Raw genomic sequence first — 17,386 nt, 5'->3', positions numbered from 1 at the left:
GCGTGCTTTCCAAATTGACAAGCTTCACATACTTTGTGCATTTTAGCAACTCGAAACATAGGAAAACGTGTAACCTTCTCTTTAGACAGCATCATTTTCAATCTCTGCAAATTTACATGACCAATACGTTTGTGCCAAATCTCTATATGTGGAACAACACCTTCACCTTGTGCAAACATGGAAACATTCACCTTGGGCACATTTACATCCAAAGTAAACATTCTACCCACTTTCTTTCTTTGCACAACCATCCTTGCATCCTTCTTATGCTCTTCAACAAAGAGACCATCGGAGTTAAACTTGACTTGTAAACCCTGCTCAACCATTTGCCCAACAGAAACCAGGTTCTTTGTAATGTTGGGTACATGTAGTACATCAGCCAGGTACTTCAATTTACCATCTGTCATAGACAATGGCACATTTCCTGTATGCATAATAGGATGTGCAGTATCATCCCCAATTTCTACATAGCCAAGACTTTGTAAAGTCTGCATTTCCTTAAACCATTCACCATGGCTAATCATGTGATTCGATGCACCAGAATCCACATACTAGACATTATCACTGGATTTTGCCACATTTGAAGACATAGTATTTAGCATGTGTTGCACCACAAATAGCCTCTCAGGCTCATTTGCATTCATGCTAGTAGTTGCATAATTGTTTTGCTGCCTCCTATCTTGACAGTCACGTTCAAAGTGAGCATGCCTTTCTCAGCCCCAACATACTACATATCTATGTTGACTTGCATTATTGCATTGCGCATTTCCACAACCTCATGGACTCCCCATGCCTCAAATGTTTCCTCGACCAGTGTTCTGACCATGATTGTTGTTCTATTGTTGTGCTTGGTGGCTGCCTCTTCCTTGGCCTCGTCCACGACTTGTACCACATCCTCTTCCTTTGTTGTTGAAGAGGACCTGTTTAGAATTGTTTCCACCCCGCATAGAGGATTCTTCCTTAAGTTCCTTCTCTTCCACAATCAATAAGGACACTAAATCTGTAAACGAGGGAATGTTATCTTGAAGATGGATGCTAGTTTTAAATTGTTTGTACTCAGGACCCAAACCTTGCAGACAAACTTCTATTTATCATCATTATCGACTATAACATCAATCAATGCAAGTGATCCACGTATGTTCTTTATTTTCAATGAATGGTCATTGATGGATAGAATTTTCTTTTGAACAGTATTCAACTCATTCTTCAACATCAGATTCCTTGCCTTTGTGTTGGTCACATTCAATGACAACAAAGTGTCCCAAGCCTCCTTTGGAGATTGAGTATTCTATATATGCCCAATCATAGTGTCCTGTACACTAACAAAAATCCAATACATGACCTTTCGAGCTCCTTGGTTCCAACTTTAAATGTCTTAATTTGCGTAGTACTCACACCTTCCTCTGGCAGTAGTGGTGCTACCTCATGCTCTCCATCAATGTAGTCCCAATAACCTTTGCCCATAAGGAAATCGGTCATTCTAAAGTTCCAAGCATGGAAGTTGTTCTTGTCCACCTTCTCACTGACAACTTGGTTAAGCCCATCATTGTTGGACGACATGTTTCCAACCCTTCACATAGTTTTCAAGCAGCCTGCTAAAAATAGTCGATTACCATATGTAACCACAATCTGTGTACATACACTTGTTTCACTATACTAAACAATGTCTGCACACTGCATCCAAACCAAAGCTTTCTGCACTACCTATATGTAGATCTATAGAATCTTGAACCTTTGCGTTTTTGCACGCAAACACCTTCTAACTCCAAAACAGGGGTCGAAACGTGCTTGGAATGGAAATTTGGATGCACAGTCCTAGTCCAAAGGACTCTATAAAACTCTGAGATGCACACTCTCCAAAAGAAATCACCTCAATCGGAGATCGTTGACGATGGCTCCCGGGAATATCAAAGCCGCTTCCGAGACTGCTCCAAGCTCCTCAGACACAACCAGATACCATGTCAAGATATAGAGAAGGAGAAGCTTGAACTCTTGCAAGCACACACACACACAAAGATGGAGGCAAAAGATTGTACTTCCTCTTCTTCACAAACTCAAGATAAGAGGTCTACAAAACATAAGAGACCATACAACATAAAATGGGAACTAGTACGACGGTCTAGTATGAACCACTAGTGAGTGAGGTGAGTAGATAAGTGGTAGACCAGCTCGGTGTAGTCCAGCTGTGGTATCACTGACAAAGGTATGCATATCCACCAAGGCGCACCAGTGATGATGATTGTTGGTGATAGTTATCCAGGAGTCGTACATGTTGAGCTTGACATCTCAACAATCAACTCAAGGTAGGGAGAAGTCCCACTACCAAGCAAAAACCAAGTTTTTCAAACACAATAGACATGGTGGAGGAGATCAAAAAGCTAATAGCTTGCTTGAAGTATTACATTGGTTTTACAGAAAAATGTGGCACAGAATAAGATCACAAGAAGCCAAAATTATTAGAAAATTTTGATATTGCTATAGCTATGTAGAGGATTATACAAAAAAGGACAGATGCATATAGTATGTCATCTCCAAATGAAAGATTTTTACAATGGCTTTCCACTAGAGAGAGACAAGGAAGAAAATGGGAAATAATACAAGGATCAATTGTGGCTGCTTGATCCAACATCATGCTCTTCATTTTTTCCCTCCACTTCAAGTACTCTTTCTTCTGCTTGTACCTGCTTGCCTATGTCACTAGAAGAAGCAAAGACATAACTAGCCATAGTGCCATAGAATGCACTTCTTAGCCCATAAATCCTAGAGCAAGTTCAAAAACTCTAATGGCTTCTTGCTTTTCAAGAATTATGATTTTTTCCACTCCAAGTTATAAATCTTCTTTCATTCAACTTGAAGTAATGTCAACTTCTTGGCCTCTGTGTTCTTTGTAAGATTCTTGCTTTGAAAATATCATAAAAGTATACAAAATTTCCAACCTTGTGCTCCTTTGTAAGGTTGGTAAAGACCTTGAGAAAGTCTAAAATTTCATTGTTGAATTCCGTCTTCAAGAAATCCCTCCAACTTGAAGGGAACATCAAATATTTCCTTGACATAGAAAAACTTTGATAATTGCTTGACTTGATGGAGTACATCCATCATCTATCATCATTCATCTCTTCAATATCCATGCCTTCCAAACTCTTCCTGCTAGACTCCTTTTTTGTAAAGAGAGAAAAGCAATAAAACTCATATATTAAGACCACTCAACCATATACATAACACCATATTCCATTACTCAATACATATGGAAGGTGTCCAACTTAAGAGATTCTATATTTAATACATGTGTCCTCCCTATGTGAAAATGCAATGCATTGAGAGCCACCCATATACATAGTTTTTGTGCAAAGAGAACACATCTTGAAATAACTTGATCAAAAGATTATACTCCAAGAAGTGTCCTCCATATGCAAAAATACAATGCATGGAGAGCCACCCGTTTACGGACACAAGCTCAATGAAAGATACACATCACTACCAATAGATTAATTGAAAAATATGTCTTACTTACTCGAAAATACAATGCATAGAGAGTCACCTGTATACAAAGTTTTTGTGCAAAGAGGACACGTGTTGAAAAAACTATAAAAAAAAAAGCTTATACTCCAAGAAGTGTCCTCCCTACGTGATTTTAGTAGGTAAGCTAAATTCGCGTAGGGAGGACACAAGTTCAATGGAGAAAATGAATTTTGTTTACACTAAAGAAATAATTAAGGAAAAAAATGCACCTTGATGTCCTCTAAGCATCATTTTGAATCAAAGGTCATGCTCAAAAATTTGGACAAAATTGAAAAGATTAAGAAAAATGAGGTTTGGAAGATTTTTGGGGTATATATAGCATGCCAATTATGAGCCTTGAAATTTGTGCACAACGGCAAAAAATGAGGTGTAGAAATTTTTTGGGGTATGTCAACTATGAGCCTTGAAATTTGTGCACAACGGTCAAATCCATGCAAAACGGTTATTTTCATCTCGTAATTTGTGCAAAATCAAATCTCGTTTAGATATTTGTGCACTGCTATATAAAGGGGAGAGTGCACCCAAACAACATTTTCTACTCATTTTGCTTCAAATTTCTTTCGAATACCTGCTCTGCTCTAATTTATTTCATCTACACTTTTGGATACTTCATATCCTAAACACAAAATATAAATCTACATACTCTATCAGAAGCTCCAATTGTGGGCACGTTTTCAACATTGGCACGCAATTACTACTACAATTGCCATCGTTTAGCTAAGTATAATTTTCACAGGGAGGAATCATCATTTTTGGAGGCTTTTTTGACATTTTTCACTCTCCAGGTGTCCAAAAGAGGCGACTTAGCCTATGATTTTTTTTCCAGATGCATCGACGGGGTCAAAATCACCATTTTTTGAGTCACATTGTTGGTTTTTTTTTAAATTCTGGTTAATTGTAGTACCTTGCTTGAAGAATTTCAAGGATACTCAAATTTCGTGCATAAGGGACACCCTTATGCAAAGAATCTATAATATCCCTTTTTGAAAATCAACATTTTGTATGGCTATAAACCCCTTGTAAAATCAAGCATTTTTTTTTTAAAATTAAGTAAATACTTTCAATTTTTGTTGCAATTGTGACAGTCCTTGGATATGTCTTTGCATGTTTAGTCTCATCTAATTTTGTTGAAATTAGCATGTCAAGCCCCAAAGCATAAACCATGCCATCTTCTAGATCTACACCTAGAGGGCCTAAGAGTTGAGATGATGAAAATTGCCTCAAAGTATGCCTCTACCTTCTCTTCTACTTCCTCCTCTACCTTCTACTCCTCTATGGTCTTCTCCTCATCCTCTTTTCTCTTTTTCGTCTTCTCCTTGTTCTGGCCCATATGAAATGAGTAAGAGGAGCATGTATCGTTATCCATATTTCTATCCGTATTGCCCATTGTAAGGGTATATGGGTGATTTCTTAAAACTAGCTTGAGCTACTTATAGTGTGATAAAGCAAGGGCATGACAAGATTATGGTATGATAGCACTTTCTTTTTTTAACATACAAAAACTATATAATATTGAGGGCATGACGTTGACACACCTTTTTCCATCTAACCACAAAAAAGACTTACAAAATGGAAACCAACAAGATGAGACATTTGCACCAAACAAGTAATTGCCAAAATTACTTGTTATTGATATCAAAATATTTTGTACAAAATGCCACTTGTAGGGAACAATTGATATAAACTGCCAACAATACTTGAAATAGTGTAGGACTCTAACTAAGGAGTAGGCTTTCGCTTGGCAGTAGATGGGAAATCCCTTCTGGCACTTCTTGGCATAGAAATTTCTTTCAATCCTTATCAAGACCTGCAAGCCATATTATAAAAAAGGGAAGTAAAACTAAGGAGTAGGCTTTCGCTTGGAAGTAGATGGGCAATCCCTTCTAGCACTTCTTGGTATAGAAATTTCTTTCAATCCTTATCAGGACCTGCAAGCCATATTATAAAAAGGGGAAAGTAGAACTATGCTTCATAGAAGCAAAGAATGGTAGAAAGAAAGACATCATCATCTACACACCTTTCCATCTATTTCAAAAGCAAAAGCCAGAAAAAAATTTGTATGCGCATTCTGTAGATCTTGCCTCATTTGGTGCAATGTGCACATGGATCTTATCGTCAAGGTGGCCATGTGCTCACTGTTCATCCACATATCAATGTCATGGAACATGGAAGAATATCCTCTTCTCTGCCAGAGACCCACGAGTTCTCCATTTGTAAAGCTCCTCCCCAATGGAGCCAAGGCTAGACATCCAAAATGTCCATGGCACACTGCACCAATTTCCATTCGTCTATGCTTTAGAGATAGAGATGTGTAAGAAGCATAGTAGCATAAAAACAAGCAAGAAATATAAAAAGCATAAGAGCAAAGTACCCCAAACAACCATATGAATCACTTACAATAATCTCTGTGCAAAGGAAGATTAGAGCTCCGAGGATGGAGATGAAGCTCCTTGTGCATGTAAACATGCTGCACTAAAACTTCCTTTCGTGTCTTCTTGGCTCTTGAAAGCCTAAAATGTTTCACTCTTTCTTTCCAACATTACAAGAATTGGTTTTTTGAGGAGTCTTTTCTTCTCCTGCTTTGCTACACTATAATCCAACTACCCTTGGCTATGGATTTGGGATCCACTATTGCTACATTATAATCCAGCTACTCTTGGCTATGGATATTGGGATTCACTATTTTTTCTCCTTAATGTTGCATAGGGGATAATGGTTTCAATGGATGTGCTAGGGTGTTTAGAATGTGTGGTCTCCATTGCTTGAGGAAGATGACACACAAAAGATCCTTGGGAAGGCAAGGATGCCCCGTGTCAACTTTCCTTCTTCAGTCTCTCTTAGATTGCACCGGACCCCGCCCCTTGAGCGCCACAAGGGGGTCTCCCTTTATGCCCACCCAAAGGGGGAGGGCCCATGCCCCCCACATGTGAACTGCCCCAACTCGGCTTGCCAAGAATCACCACCAATCGTCACCATCGGCTACACAGTGAGTGCCAACCATGCGTGTGCAAGTACGCCTCCAGAGCAGTGCACGCATGTCAAGGGGAGGGGAGGGAGCCATTGATCTCTCTCTCTCTCTCTCTCTCTCTCTCTCTCTCTCTCTCTCTCTCTCTCTCTCTTTCAATACCCACCAAATGGAAATGTTCCACTATATAAACCCTGCACTCCTACTTCTTGTCCCCATATGTGGGTTAATGTCCACTCCAAGTGGCGGCTTCACACACCTGCACCCCTTGGGGGTTAAGCAGAAAACATTAAAATCCTCCCAAAAGACTTTTTTTTGCTGAGTTTGGAGTGCTCCCGTTTTCTCTTCCATTTTCAAACGCCCATGCTATAAAGCCTATCTAGGAGTCCACCTTTTGCACTTAAAACCTCTAGGACACCGCCACATGTCAACAACTCGATGATCATAAACAACGAGATGCAAAATTGGAAAAAATCATTTGCACTCTCCTCTCCATCGTCAATTGCCAGATTCAAACGTTAATATCTCGATGATTGCAACTCCATTTGGCAAACCGTCACTTTTGACTAGCTCTATATGCTTCATACTATCCTTGCAAATCGTGGCTAGCTTGAAAAAACATCTAATGGAACTCTTTCTGAGGTAGTCAAAATGGTGCAGAACTGATCCTTGACAAAAGTGTAACAGCTCATATCTAGGTCCGATTGCCGATCCAAAAAGACCACCATGCTTCATAAATTGAACACTTCAACCCTATCAGATCATATATATTTTTTCCATCATGCTGCACCCGTCAAATCCAGTGGGAATCTGCAAAGCACCCTTTTTCTTCAAATCACAATAACTTGAGCTATACATCATCGATTGACAGGTAATTTGGACCAATCTATAGAGGACTTTAAAAATCACCTTTTGCACTCCCACTTTTTCACTTTAAGATCTCCAATCATCCACCTTTAAGAAGCCCCATAGTAGAACACTTTGGCCAAAACAACCCCAAAATGCATACACATTCGGATCAACCTGTGTGCCCTTGACCTTCGTACCTGGTTTTTCACCCTAGCATGCACTTGAAGATATCCTTGGCCTTGCTTCTTGCTCGTCCTAGCACAAACTCACTTTAGCTTCACCAATGTTGTAGGCGCAGTTGATCCGGCCATGGGAGATGCACTACACGGGCTACCAGATTCATGGTCACTGGTCTTTAGCAATTTGGTCAAAGACTAGATGCCTTGCCTAACATCTGAGCAGGCTCAACCATAAAAGCCACCTCAATTCCTCTCTTTCCCCGTGCTACACCCTGCACTACCAACCTCTATGAGACTTACATATTAAGACATGCCCTGTAGTCCATCTTTATTCATTTTTTAGAAAATTTTGTTTACAAGGTGAAAAAATTACACTAGCTTGCACTAGTCCAATTCCATTGAGATTTCTCTCTACACCTTTGTTTGATGACTTTGTTGTGCTTGTTTTGGCTTGTTCACATTTAGGGATGATGATAACAAGAAAAAGGGATCCTGAATCACTACATGTTGAAGCCCTTGAATCATTGCAAATGCACGGACAAGCCTTTCTTATCTCAGCTAGGTGTTTCTTCGCTGATCGAGGCAAGAGCAAAACTTAGGACCGAAATTACTATAAATTGCGGTATAATTATCTAGGTGTGGAGAATGCTTAAAACTAGAGTGTATAGGGCACATAAAGAAAAGTAGGGTAGACTAACTGGATATGTGGTATAAAGCATACCTGCATGGTGACACATACATTTAGTGAAGATGCATTTGAAACATGCCTATATGAACAACCAAACAAAATTAGGGCTCCAAAGATACCCAACTATCAAGCACAATGTTTTTAGATTCACAGGTGCAAAATTGATTGATGCATTAAATACGAGCGGATATTGAAGCAATTGGTAAATTGACAAGCCACACATAGTGATGTGGGGGGAATAAGACCAAGTCTAACTTTATCTCTAACTCATCCAAACTATTGTAACCCATAACTGTTGATCTCTTTTCACAACATCTTTTGCACCAGAAATCATATTTGTGGTAGTTTTTGACACATACACAACCCCTTCCTTCAATCACACGACCCACAAGATCCACAAAGCAACTAGGATCAATAAAATGTGAAACCCTACCATAGTAAACAGTGGGCAACTCAAGTTTCAAAGCTTAAACCCCTTTTGAAGAGCCTTATGAGAAACTCACTTGTGCTAGAAGCAAAATATTTTTATTGACCTTGTTTTTAAGCTCAAACTAACAAACCAACCAGGATTTATGTCCAAAACCCAAGTTTTTCATATCATTTACAAGTAAAATGCCCATAAATTTCCCTTGAAAATTAAGGACCAATGCACTAAAACTAAAAAAAATTCACTACAAACTGGGCTATGTGACCACTACTAAAAATTGCAGTGGCTTTGTAACCCCTCTATAAAATCTCCCACCCTCCCCTTCCTAAACATAAAAATGCAACTTTCAAATAGTAAAAGTCCCTCCATCCATTTTTTATCTCACTTTTTTATACTTTCTCTAGATAATGCTTTTAATTTCCAATTATATTTTTATACAAAATTTTAAAATTGATGCTCTTATCCTTGTCCCACTGCATGATCAATTTTTTGCACCTTTACAGGCTTTATTTCAATAACCGCTTGTAAGCACAAAATTAATACAGTTAATTATACTTTGGTATGAGTATTGACAATTGAAGGTCTCCCTAGCTTGTCATAGTAATTCCATTTGAAAAGATTCTTGACATCCAAGGAGATGTCAAATATAACCCTCCCAAGTACATTTTTTGTGTGGAGCAGATCTTCTAGATATGTGTATCTAATGGCATTCCTATTTCTATCTTTTCCTTACCTACACACATTATCTCTTAAACCAATGGTCGTACTTGACTTGAATGAAATTTATAATGAGATGATTTATCTCTTTCATTCAACTAGTTCATTGCTACAATATATCTGTGAATACCATCCGGCTCACTAATATCCTCCCATCTTCGACCTCAAGAACAATTGTAAGTTTTCTTCTACTACTCATTTTAACGATTTTAGAGGTCAATTTTCATTTTGCATACTAACTCCCTAATAAAAAGCCTCACACTACTATTCCAAAGTACAACATAGGTACACGACTCAACTTAGATGGTTTACTTATCGGTTGATTACCAAATGTTGCTTTAGAGAACCTCCAGGTACATAATTTCTTGAGGTATTCTCTTAATATATATATCTAATGACATTAATTAAATTTTCGTTGATGTGCCAGTTCTCTCTTTAGGCCTCCATATATATATTGCCCCATCCCTTACAAAAACATCTTATACGGCACTTAATAAACAAATGCTCACTTTCTTTTCTTTTTTTAAGTTACTCTCCTTGCAGATACACCTAGTAAGATATACTCAAGCAACTTACAACAACATAGAATACCACATGACATTTTTCAGAAGTCATGGCTCTTTTTACTTATTTGCATTATTGTATGAGCTGTGGAATTAACTGATTCTAACATCGTGGCTTGGACTTGCACTGACTGGAATAACTCTTGAGATGACTAATCATTAAGCATGAGCTTAGGTGATTTGAGATGGTTGACAACAACTTGTGTGTACTTCACTATTCCAATCTCCTTCAGTTTGGTATCAAACAAGTAGTATAGGTTTTGTCTTTTATGCCTTGCCTGATCCATTGGTCACTCCACAACCTCTTTGGCTCCCCCTATCTTCGAAATTTTTCTCGATCACATGTGTTGTGTCTTTGGAAATCACTATGTTGTTGCACTTAGTACCTCCATGGAACTATACTGCATCCTCTTCTTTTTCCTCTCTTGTTGAAGAAGAACTCTTTAAAATTATTTTTGCCTTGTGTAAATGACTCTTCCTCAATTTAATTTTCTTCCAAAATCAGCAGCGATACTAAATCTATAAACACGAAAATGTTCTCTCCAAGGTGGACACCATTCTTAAATGGTTTGTATTCTGTACTTAAACCTCACAAACATACTTCCACCTTATCATCGTAAATTATAGCACCGGTTTATGTAAGAGACTCACATATGTTGTTTATCTTCAATGCATAGTCATTGATAAACATATTTTTCTTTTGCACTGTATTGATCTTGGTCTTCAACTATAGATTCTTTCCTTTTGTATCAGTCACATTCAATGATAGTAAGATGTATCAATCCTTTTTAGAGGTGCCCAATCACTACTGATTTTTATCATTTTACTCTCAATAACCGTTACCCATAAGGAAATTGGTCATTTTGAACTTCCAAGCATGGAAGTGGTTCTTGTCCTGATAATCTGGTTAAGTTTATCATTATTCGATGGCATACTTATGAAACTTCACTACTCTACAATATCTCTAAGCAACATGCCAAAAATAATAAGGTGCCACTTGTAACCACAATATGCGTACAAACACCTATTCTATACTAAACAATATTTGAGAACATTGCATCCAAACTAGAGCTTTCCACACCATATGCGTACAAACACCTATTCTATACTAAACAATATTTGAGAATATTGCATCCAAACTAGAGCTTTCCACACCACCAAAATGTAAATCTACAGAAATATAAATGTAAATTTACAAAAACTTAGACCTTAATGTTCTTGCATGTATATGCACTCTTAACTCCAAAACGGGGATTGAAACACACGTTTGTATAGAAAATTTGGCTACACAATGTACAAATTTGAGACGCACAAGCTCCAAAAAGAAGCACTTCGATCAGGGGTCATTTGATGATTACTCGTAAGAGTCTAGAGGGAGTGTAGTACCAACATTTGAAGACGGAGAATCGGGAGATTCTTACTGTCAACCGCTTCTACTGCTCGTACTTGCTTCTCCAAATGTTTTAGACACAACCAAGCTCTAATACCATGTTAAGAGATAGAGAAGGAGAGAGCTTGAGCTCTTGCAAAACCACATACACATACACATACACATACACACAAATATTGAGGCTAAACCTTCTTCTTTTCCTTCTCTAATACTAGAAGTAGGGGGTACCCAATCAAATCAAATAAAAAAATAGAAGGAATCCAAGGAGATACGGATGAGGGTGGAATAGGGTCGAGACTTTGTCGAGTGACGCAGCAGTCAGACCAGAAGGGTGTGTGGGCGAGTTGGCGGACAGAGGAGCAGGGGGCGCACAGAAGACGGAGAGGCCTGGACGAGGGTGGAATAGGGTCGGGACTTTGTCAAGCGACGCAACAGTCAGACCAGAAGGGTGTGTGGACGAGTTGGCGGACAGAGGAGCAGGGGACGAACAGAAGACGGAGAGGCCTTTCGCCTCGCAAGCTTGCGACATTTTTGAGCTGCGCCACTTCTGCAACTCAACCTTTGCGCACCTGGCGGGGAGGGGGGGCTGCATATATTTTTTCAAATTTGATATGCAAGGCTTTGACATCCGAGGGCGGCTGTGTTTGTGGTCTACAGTAATTCACAGTACGTCACAGCTCTGCACGCACGTGTTCGACTCTCCAATCCCAGTTTTTAGAGGGAGACCCTCTATTGAGGGGTATGAGTTGCTAAGGCAAGGTTGGATTCTGAGGAATCTTGGGACGAATGAATAAATAGAAGAACCTGCCAGTAGGAGCCAGTAGAAGATACGAAGTTTACAATGAATAAAAGAAATAATACAACATAAGGAATAGTAGAACGGACTAATGTGAACCATTAGTGAGTAAGCTCATAGGATAAATGGACCATTACTCAGATAAGTAGACCAAGTCCATGTAGTATTGCTACGGTATCACTAGAGAAGATACGAGTATCCATTAAAGTGCACGGGTAATGATGACTATTGATGCTAGTTATTAAGGAGTAGCACATGTTGAGCTTGACATCTCAATACGAGAGATATAAACACCAAAAGAAAAAAGGTGGATAGAGTACTCAAGATAACTATACACTCATATTCATTATTCAAAAACTTAATTAACTTCTATAAAAATGGGATTATATACCTTAGCCAATTAGTTAAAATAGGATTTTCGAATTAAACTAACTCTCTACTGTTGCAATTTAAGTGCCAATGATAAATCAGATATAATTTAAAGCTCATGGTGCCACTCTAATCAATTCAATTGTCATATATGTTCCTAAAAATAATGAATTACAAAGTAGTCGAAACAAAACTTATGCAGTCCAAAGAGTATAAATGTGTCATATCCAATCTTGCAATCCATAACAGTGATAGCTCAACAACTAAGAACACATCCCTCTTTTGTGAAGGTGTCCACTGAATTAAGAAGAGCACATTTGTGTATCTTTTCGAACTTAGGCTTACATTGACAGTTTTGAAATCACGAAAAAAAAAAACATTGCATTAGTAGTTCGTTGTGTTTTCATAAAGATATATAGAAACAACGTGAAGGACCACTTCATCATTTCAAAACAAAAAACAAAAGGAAAATCCTATGAAGATACCATCTACAAACTAAAATAAGTCGTTTTAAAGCAAAAGGTCGATGAAGACATGAAGGTCTTCAATGAACGGATCCATTACGAACTTAACAAGGTTAAAATTCCCTATGGCCTACATAAGGCTATTGAGAAGAGTTTCACAATAAAGGCTTCTTTGTGAGAGAAAACAATAAAAAGTGACTAATATTTGAACATTTATCGCAATAACAGATTACATTTCTTTTTTAAAAAAAAATTGCGACAACAATGAACTATTTAGTTTATTTACAATATATTACAAAAGCATAGAAAATAAAGTTTGATACAATACTCAATGTCCCTCTTTAAAGAGAAGTACACAAATGTAAAAACCCTCACAAGTGCTTTAAAGTTTATTATCATTAACTTGCCATGTAACATTAATCGACATGCATTTTCCAATGGTCTAGATTTGCACCCAAAAATCCACCCTCTACTAAGAACTACTTATGTAGTCCAAAAATTGGATTCAAATATTTGTACATCCGTCTACTTGTTCACTCACCGTGGCACATGTTTTAAAAAAAAGAACAAAACTCACAATTGTAAGTGACTTATATTTATCAACCCAAATAATTACAAGTTCTTGTCATGCTCGTGTTGAGCCATAACGTCATCTAGGGACCATAATTACATCAGCTATATGAAGGCATATGTTAACATGCTAAAATGTGTGGGTGAGGTAAGAAGAGCCAATGATGGTACCGGTTGCTAATCTCTATAATCAAACCCAAATATTATTGCCTTACTTAGGGTGGCAAAGCCTAGGACAACCTCATATCACATTTAATATATCAGTCATACTTCGGGTTCAATCTTTGGAATGATTGGAGCTTGCCATTAGCTTTCTTTTCACGTATTTTTACTTGAGAAGAGTCCCGCCAACTAGGGTTATAGTGATTACAACTTAAATTTCCTTTCTACAAGCAACTACTTTTTTCCTTCTTAAATTGAAACCTTTGCCCTATTGAGATCAAGGAAAGAAAGCTGTTTGTCATTGCCAAGCTTATACTTACAAAAGGCATTCGAGTAATACCCACGAGAAGATTTTCACAATAATTCCCACATTATGACTAGGGGGCCAGAGGTCCCTTGCCCCCAATCTTACCTAGCTAGGTATGGAATGCCTCTTGAGCAGAAGCTCATGATATGCATTGTATGAAAAACACTGAAAAAGGCTCCCTTCTCCTACATGAGAATTTCTAAATCTTCTTGTGACCCCAAAATCAAGTTTTAGGCTACAATTAGTGTCTTTACTTTAAGTCATGATTCGTTAATCTTTTTCTCAACTTAAGTCTTCACTTTGTTTTGGCTTCAACTCTACTTTCATAGTGAAATTCATGAGCCCAATCAAATAATTGTCACAAGAATAATATATCATTATGAGTTCTCAGGAACAATCTTGATGATCCACATTCTAATGTTGGTTTACAATGTTTAACATGGAGTTGAGATGAGCCAATTACAAACTAATGGAACTTATATTTCTTCAAACATCAGATGGTTTTGAAAATGCTGATTTAATGGACATGACACAGAGCGAGCACAAAGGCTATGCGGCCAATCTGCTCACCTCCTTGCAGATCTGTTAACATTTTGTATGAATTTGTACATTTCTATAACCTGTCAACTAATATACTATACATGTTGGCATAGCGAACTGCAATCATCATAAAACTCCAGCCTCACATTGGTGAGACATATCTTAATAGTTATCATTCTTCTTGTATGGCTCGTTGAATAAAAACTGCGTATCTTTTCCTGTTGAAATCGAGGCAGACGTGCTTCTGTTTCCAGCCTCATTGGTGTGAAAATCCATGATATCCCATGATGCCAAATACCATCAATCATGCACTAGAAGACATTCTATCACTCACATCAATGCCATTACTGTTTTTACACCCACTTTAATGGCAGCCAGACTTCTGTGCGGAAATAATCTGCAAAGAGAAAGAAGACATTGCTCAAAACTATCAATCCTCTGTTTTGAGCAACCAACTGTTTTGAATTTGATCACTGAAAGAGGGACCAAAACAGTGAGCCTTTGTCAAACAAAAGCGCGTGCACATGCCAAAAGAAGATGCAACACTTGTGGTCTCAAGAATGTAGCAAGCACTTTCGGTAATAGTTTTTCCAAGAAGAAAAACTCCCCATAAATGTGTCCCATCAATCCTCGCCTCCTTATGCCCAAGATTGACCCCTCTATTTTGCTTTTCCAATCCTTCTTCCACATTGCAGCCCTCAATGTAGCTATTGCACAAGTCATCTACAAGGATGACTGCATCTGGTGATGCTTCACCTAAATGACTCTTCATCTCCCTCCATTTCTCATCTGCACTCAAAGCATCACCAATCGGAACTCTCTGACGTTGCGTCAAGGTTACTGTAGATGTATCCTCATGATTAACTAACATTTGCATAAAAGGAGCCTCGTGGATGTGCCTCACAATCTACAAAATACAAACTTCCAAGTGAGAAAAGAATGCAAAAGCAGAAATACATGACCAAAAATACTGAACTTGCTGCCCATTACTCACTTCGCAGATGCAATCCTCTATCCACCGCGCCGAAAATGAGGATCTATTGCATGAATCAACAGGAGTTTGATTCAATGCAAGGGCACTATGCTTCAGCAAAGTCTCGTGTGATCTAGCACATGTGAGATCAAGTCTGTCTATGGTGTTGCTGGCGACCGACGGGAAGTTCTTGCAAGAAACTGCACACAAAGTAGAGACAATGAGACCCTAGTTGCCGAAAGAACAAGAAAGCAACCGTTTCATTCCCAACCTAGCGTCTGCGTATACATTCAAAGAATAAGGGCAAGGGATAGAGAATCACCTTTCGGAAATGCGACTCTAGCAGACAAGCTGCAAGGTGACTTTGGTATGGCGATTCGAGAATAGCTACGGAAAGGGCCAAATGTGTTGGTGAAGCCCTGCATGAGGGATCCACGAACCATGGCCCTGATGCGGAAGCTTGCACGTTCGCTAAAGAGTACAGAATTCGGCAGAGACAAGCGGGCCTGCTTCTAGGTGAAGCGTTTCTGCTTGGATGGAGTAAGGCTGCGGCAGAGACACGCTATGGAGATCGGGCCTGCTTCTCTCTGAAGCTTGGATCAAGAAAGGCTGCTTTAGCATGCCAAGCTTCAGAGACGTGAAAGCAAGCGGGCGTAAATTGCTGGCAAACAATTTTTATACGAGGCCGACCTGGCAGTGGAGTCTGCTTACGTGGTGTATTACCATTGGATGAACCAGTTGAACACGCTCCATCCACGCTCCTTTCTCCTGGCCGCCACATGCATCTGCAGGGTGGGTTCCTGCACTGTGCTCACAAAACCTCGTCACTAAATGACACCTCCCCTGGGAGGTGGGATCAATGGCCCACAGTAGGCGTCGCGAGGCGGGTGCAATCCGGGTCGTCCGATCGACATTTAAACTAGGTGTGAACTAAGCGTGAACTCGGAGATATGTGCACCACACCAAATTTGGTGTGAACTCGGTGTGAACTCGACGTGAACACGGTATGAACTCGAGAGGGCTTGCACACCACACCAAATTTGGTGCGAACTCAGTGCGAACTCGGTGGGGATTGCCTTTGACTTTTGTAGGCTATGGCGTGCTCTTCTTGTAGCAAAACAAGTCCAAGGCAATCACCACAGGCGTCACATTGGACCTCAAATGACTTTGAGAGATCCAATAGTGTAAGCACAGGTTGAGAGATAAGCTTCTCTTTAAGATTTTTGAAAGCATCGTTCTCCTTGGTGGACCATATATACCTAACATTTTTCTTTGTTAGGTCATGTAATGGTCACTCAATTTGTGAGAACTTTTCTATGAAGCGTCTATAGTATGCACACATACCTATAAAGCTTCTTAGTTCATGAAAATTCCTTGGATTAGGCCATCCTTTTATTACCTCTAGCTTTGATGGATCCATTTGGATGCCATCTTGAGAGATAATGTGACCCAAATCTTGAATCTCTTGTAAGAAAAAATCACTTTTCTTTCAATTAATATAAAGTTTATTCTCTCTTAAAACTTGAAATACTACCTAGAGGTGTTGCTTGTGTTCGTCTAATGAGTTAGAGTAGATGATTATATCATCAAAGAACACTCCAGTAAAGGTTCGATGAGGCCTGAATAGCTTCTCCATCGGGTGGTTAAATGTGGCTGGTGCATTGGTCAAGTCAAAAGGCATGACAATGTACTCGTAAAGACCAGATGTAGTGCGAAATGTGGTCTTTACAATGTCTTGATCAACTATCCTTATTTGATGGTAGTCACTTTTTAGGTTAATCCTACTAAAGTAGGTCGACCCCTGTAGCTTATCAAATAGGTCTTCTACCCATGGAACGGGAAACCTATTCTTGATAGTGATCCTATTTAGTGCTCTATAGTCGACACACATACGATATGTACCATCTT

At 38.9% G+C, this 17,386-nt stretch overlaps 1 protein-coding gene across 1 annotated transcript; it reads right to left on the bottom strand.

The window, feature by feature from the left end:
• Positions 1 to 14,799: 14,799 nt before the first annotated feature.
• On the bottom strand, positions 14,800 to 16,116 carry LOC147435856 (uncharacterized). Its single transcript, XM_086488058.1, has 3 exons — positions 15,801 to 16,116; positions 15,500 to 15,678; positions 14,800 to 15,412 (listed from the first exon to the last, which is right to left on the bottom strand). Exons 1-3 carry the CDS (start codon positions 15,919 to 15,921, stop codon positions 14,936 to 14,938), a joined length of 777 nt encoding a protein of 258 aa, XP_086344184.1. The 5' UTR covers positions 15,922 to 16,116; the 3' UTR covers positions 14,800 to 14,935.
• Between the last annotated feature and the right edge of the window lie 1,270 nt (positions 16,117 to 17,386).

The sequence above is a fragment of the Adiantum capillus-veneris genome, chromosome 18 (assembly GCF_014529385.1).
Source record: "Adiantum capillus-veneris isolate H3 chromosome 18, ASM1452938v2, whole genome shotgun sequence".
Lineage (NCBI taxonomy): Eukaryota > Viridiplantae > Streptophyta > Polypodiopsida > Polypodiales > Pteridaceae > Adiantum > Adiantum capillus-veneris.
This window is presented reverse-complemented; position numbering and strand designations above follow the sequence as displayed.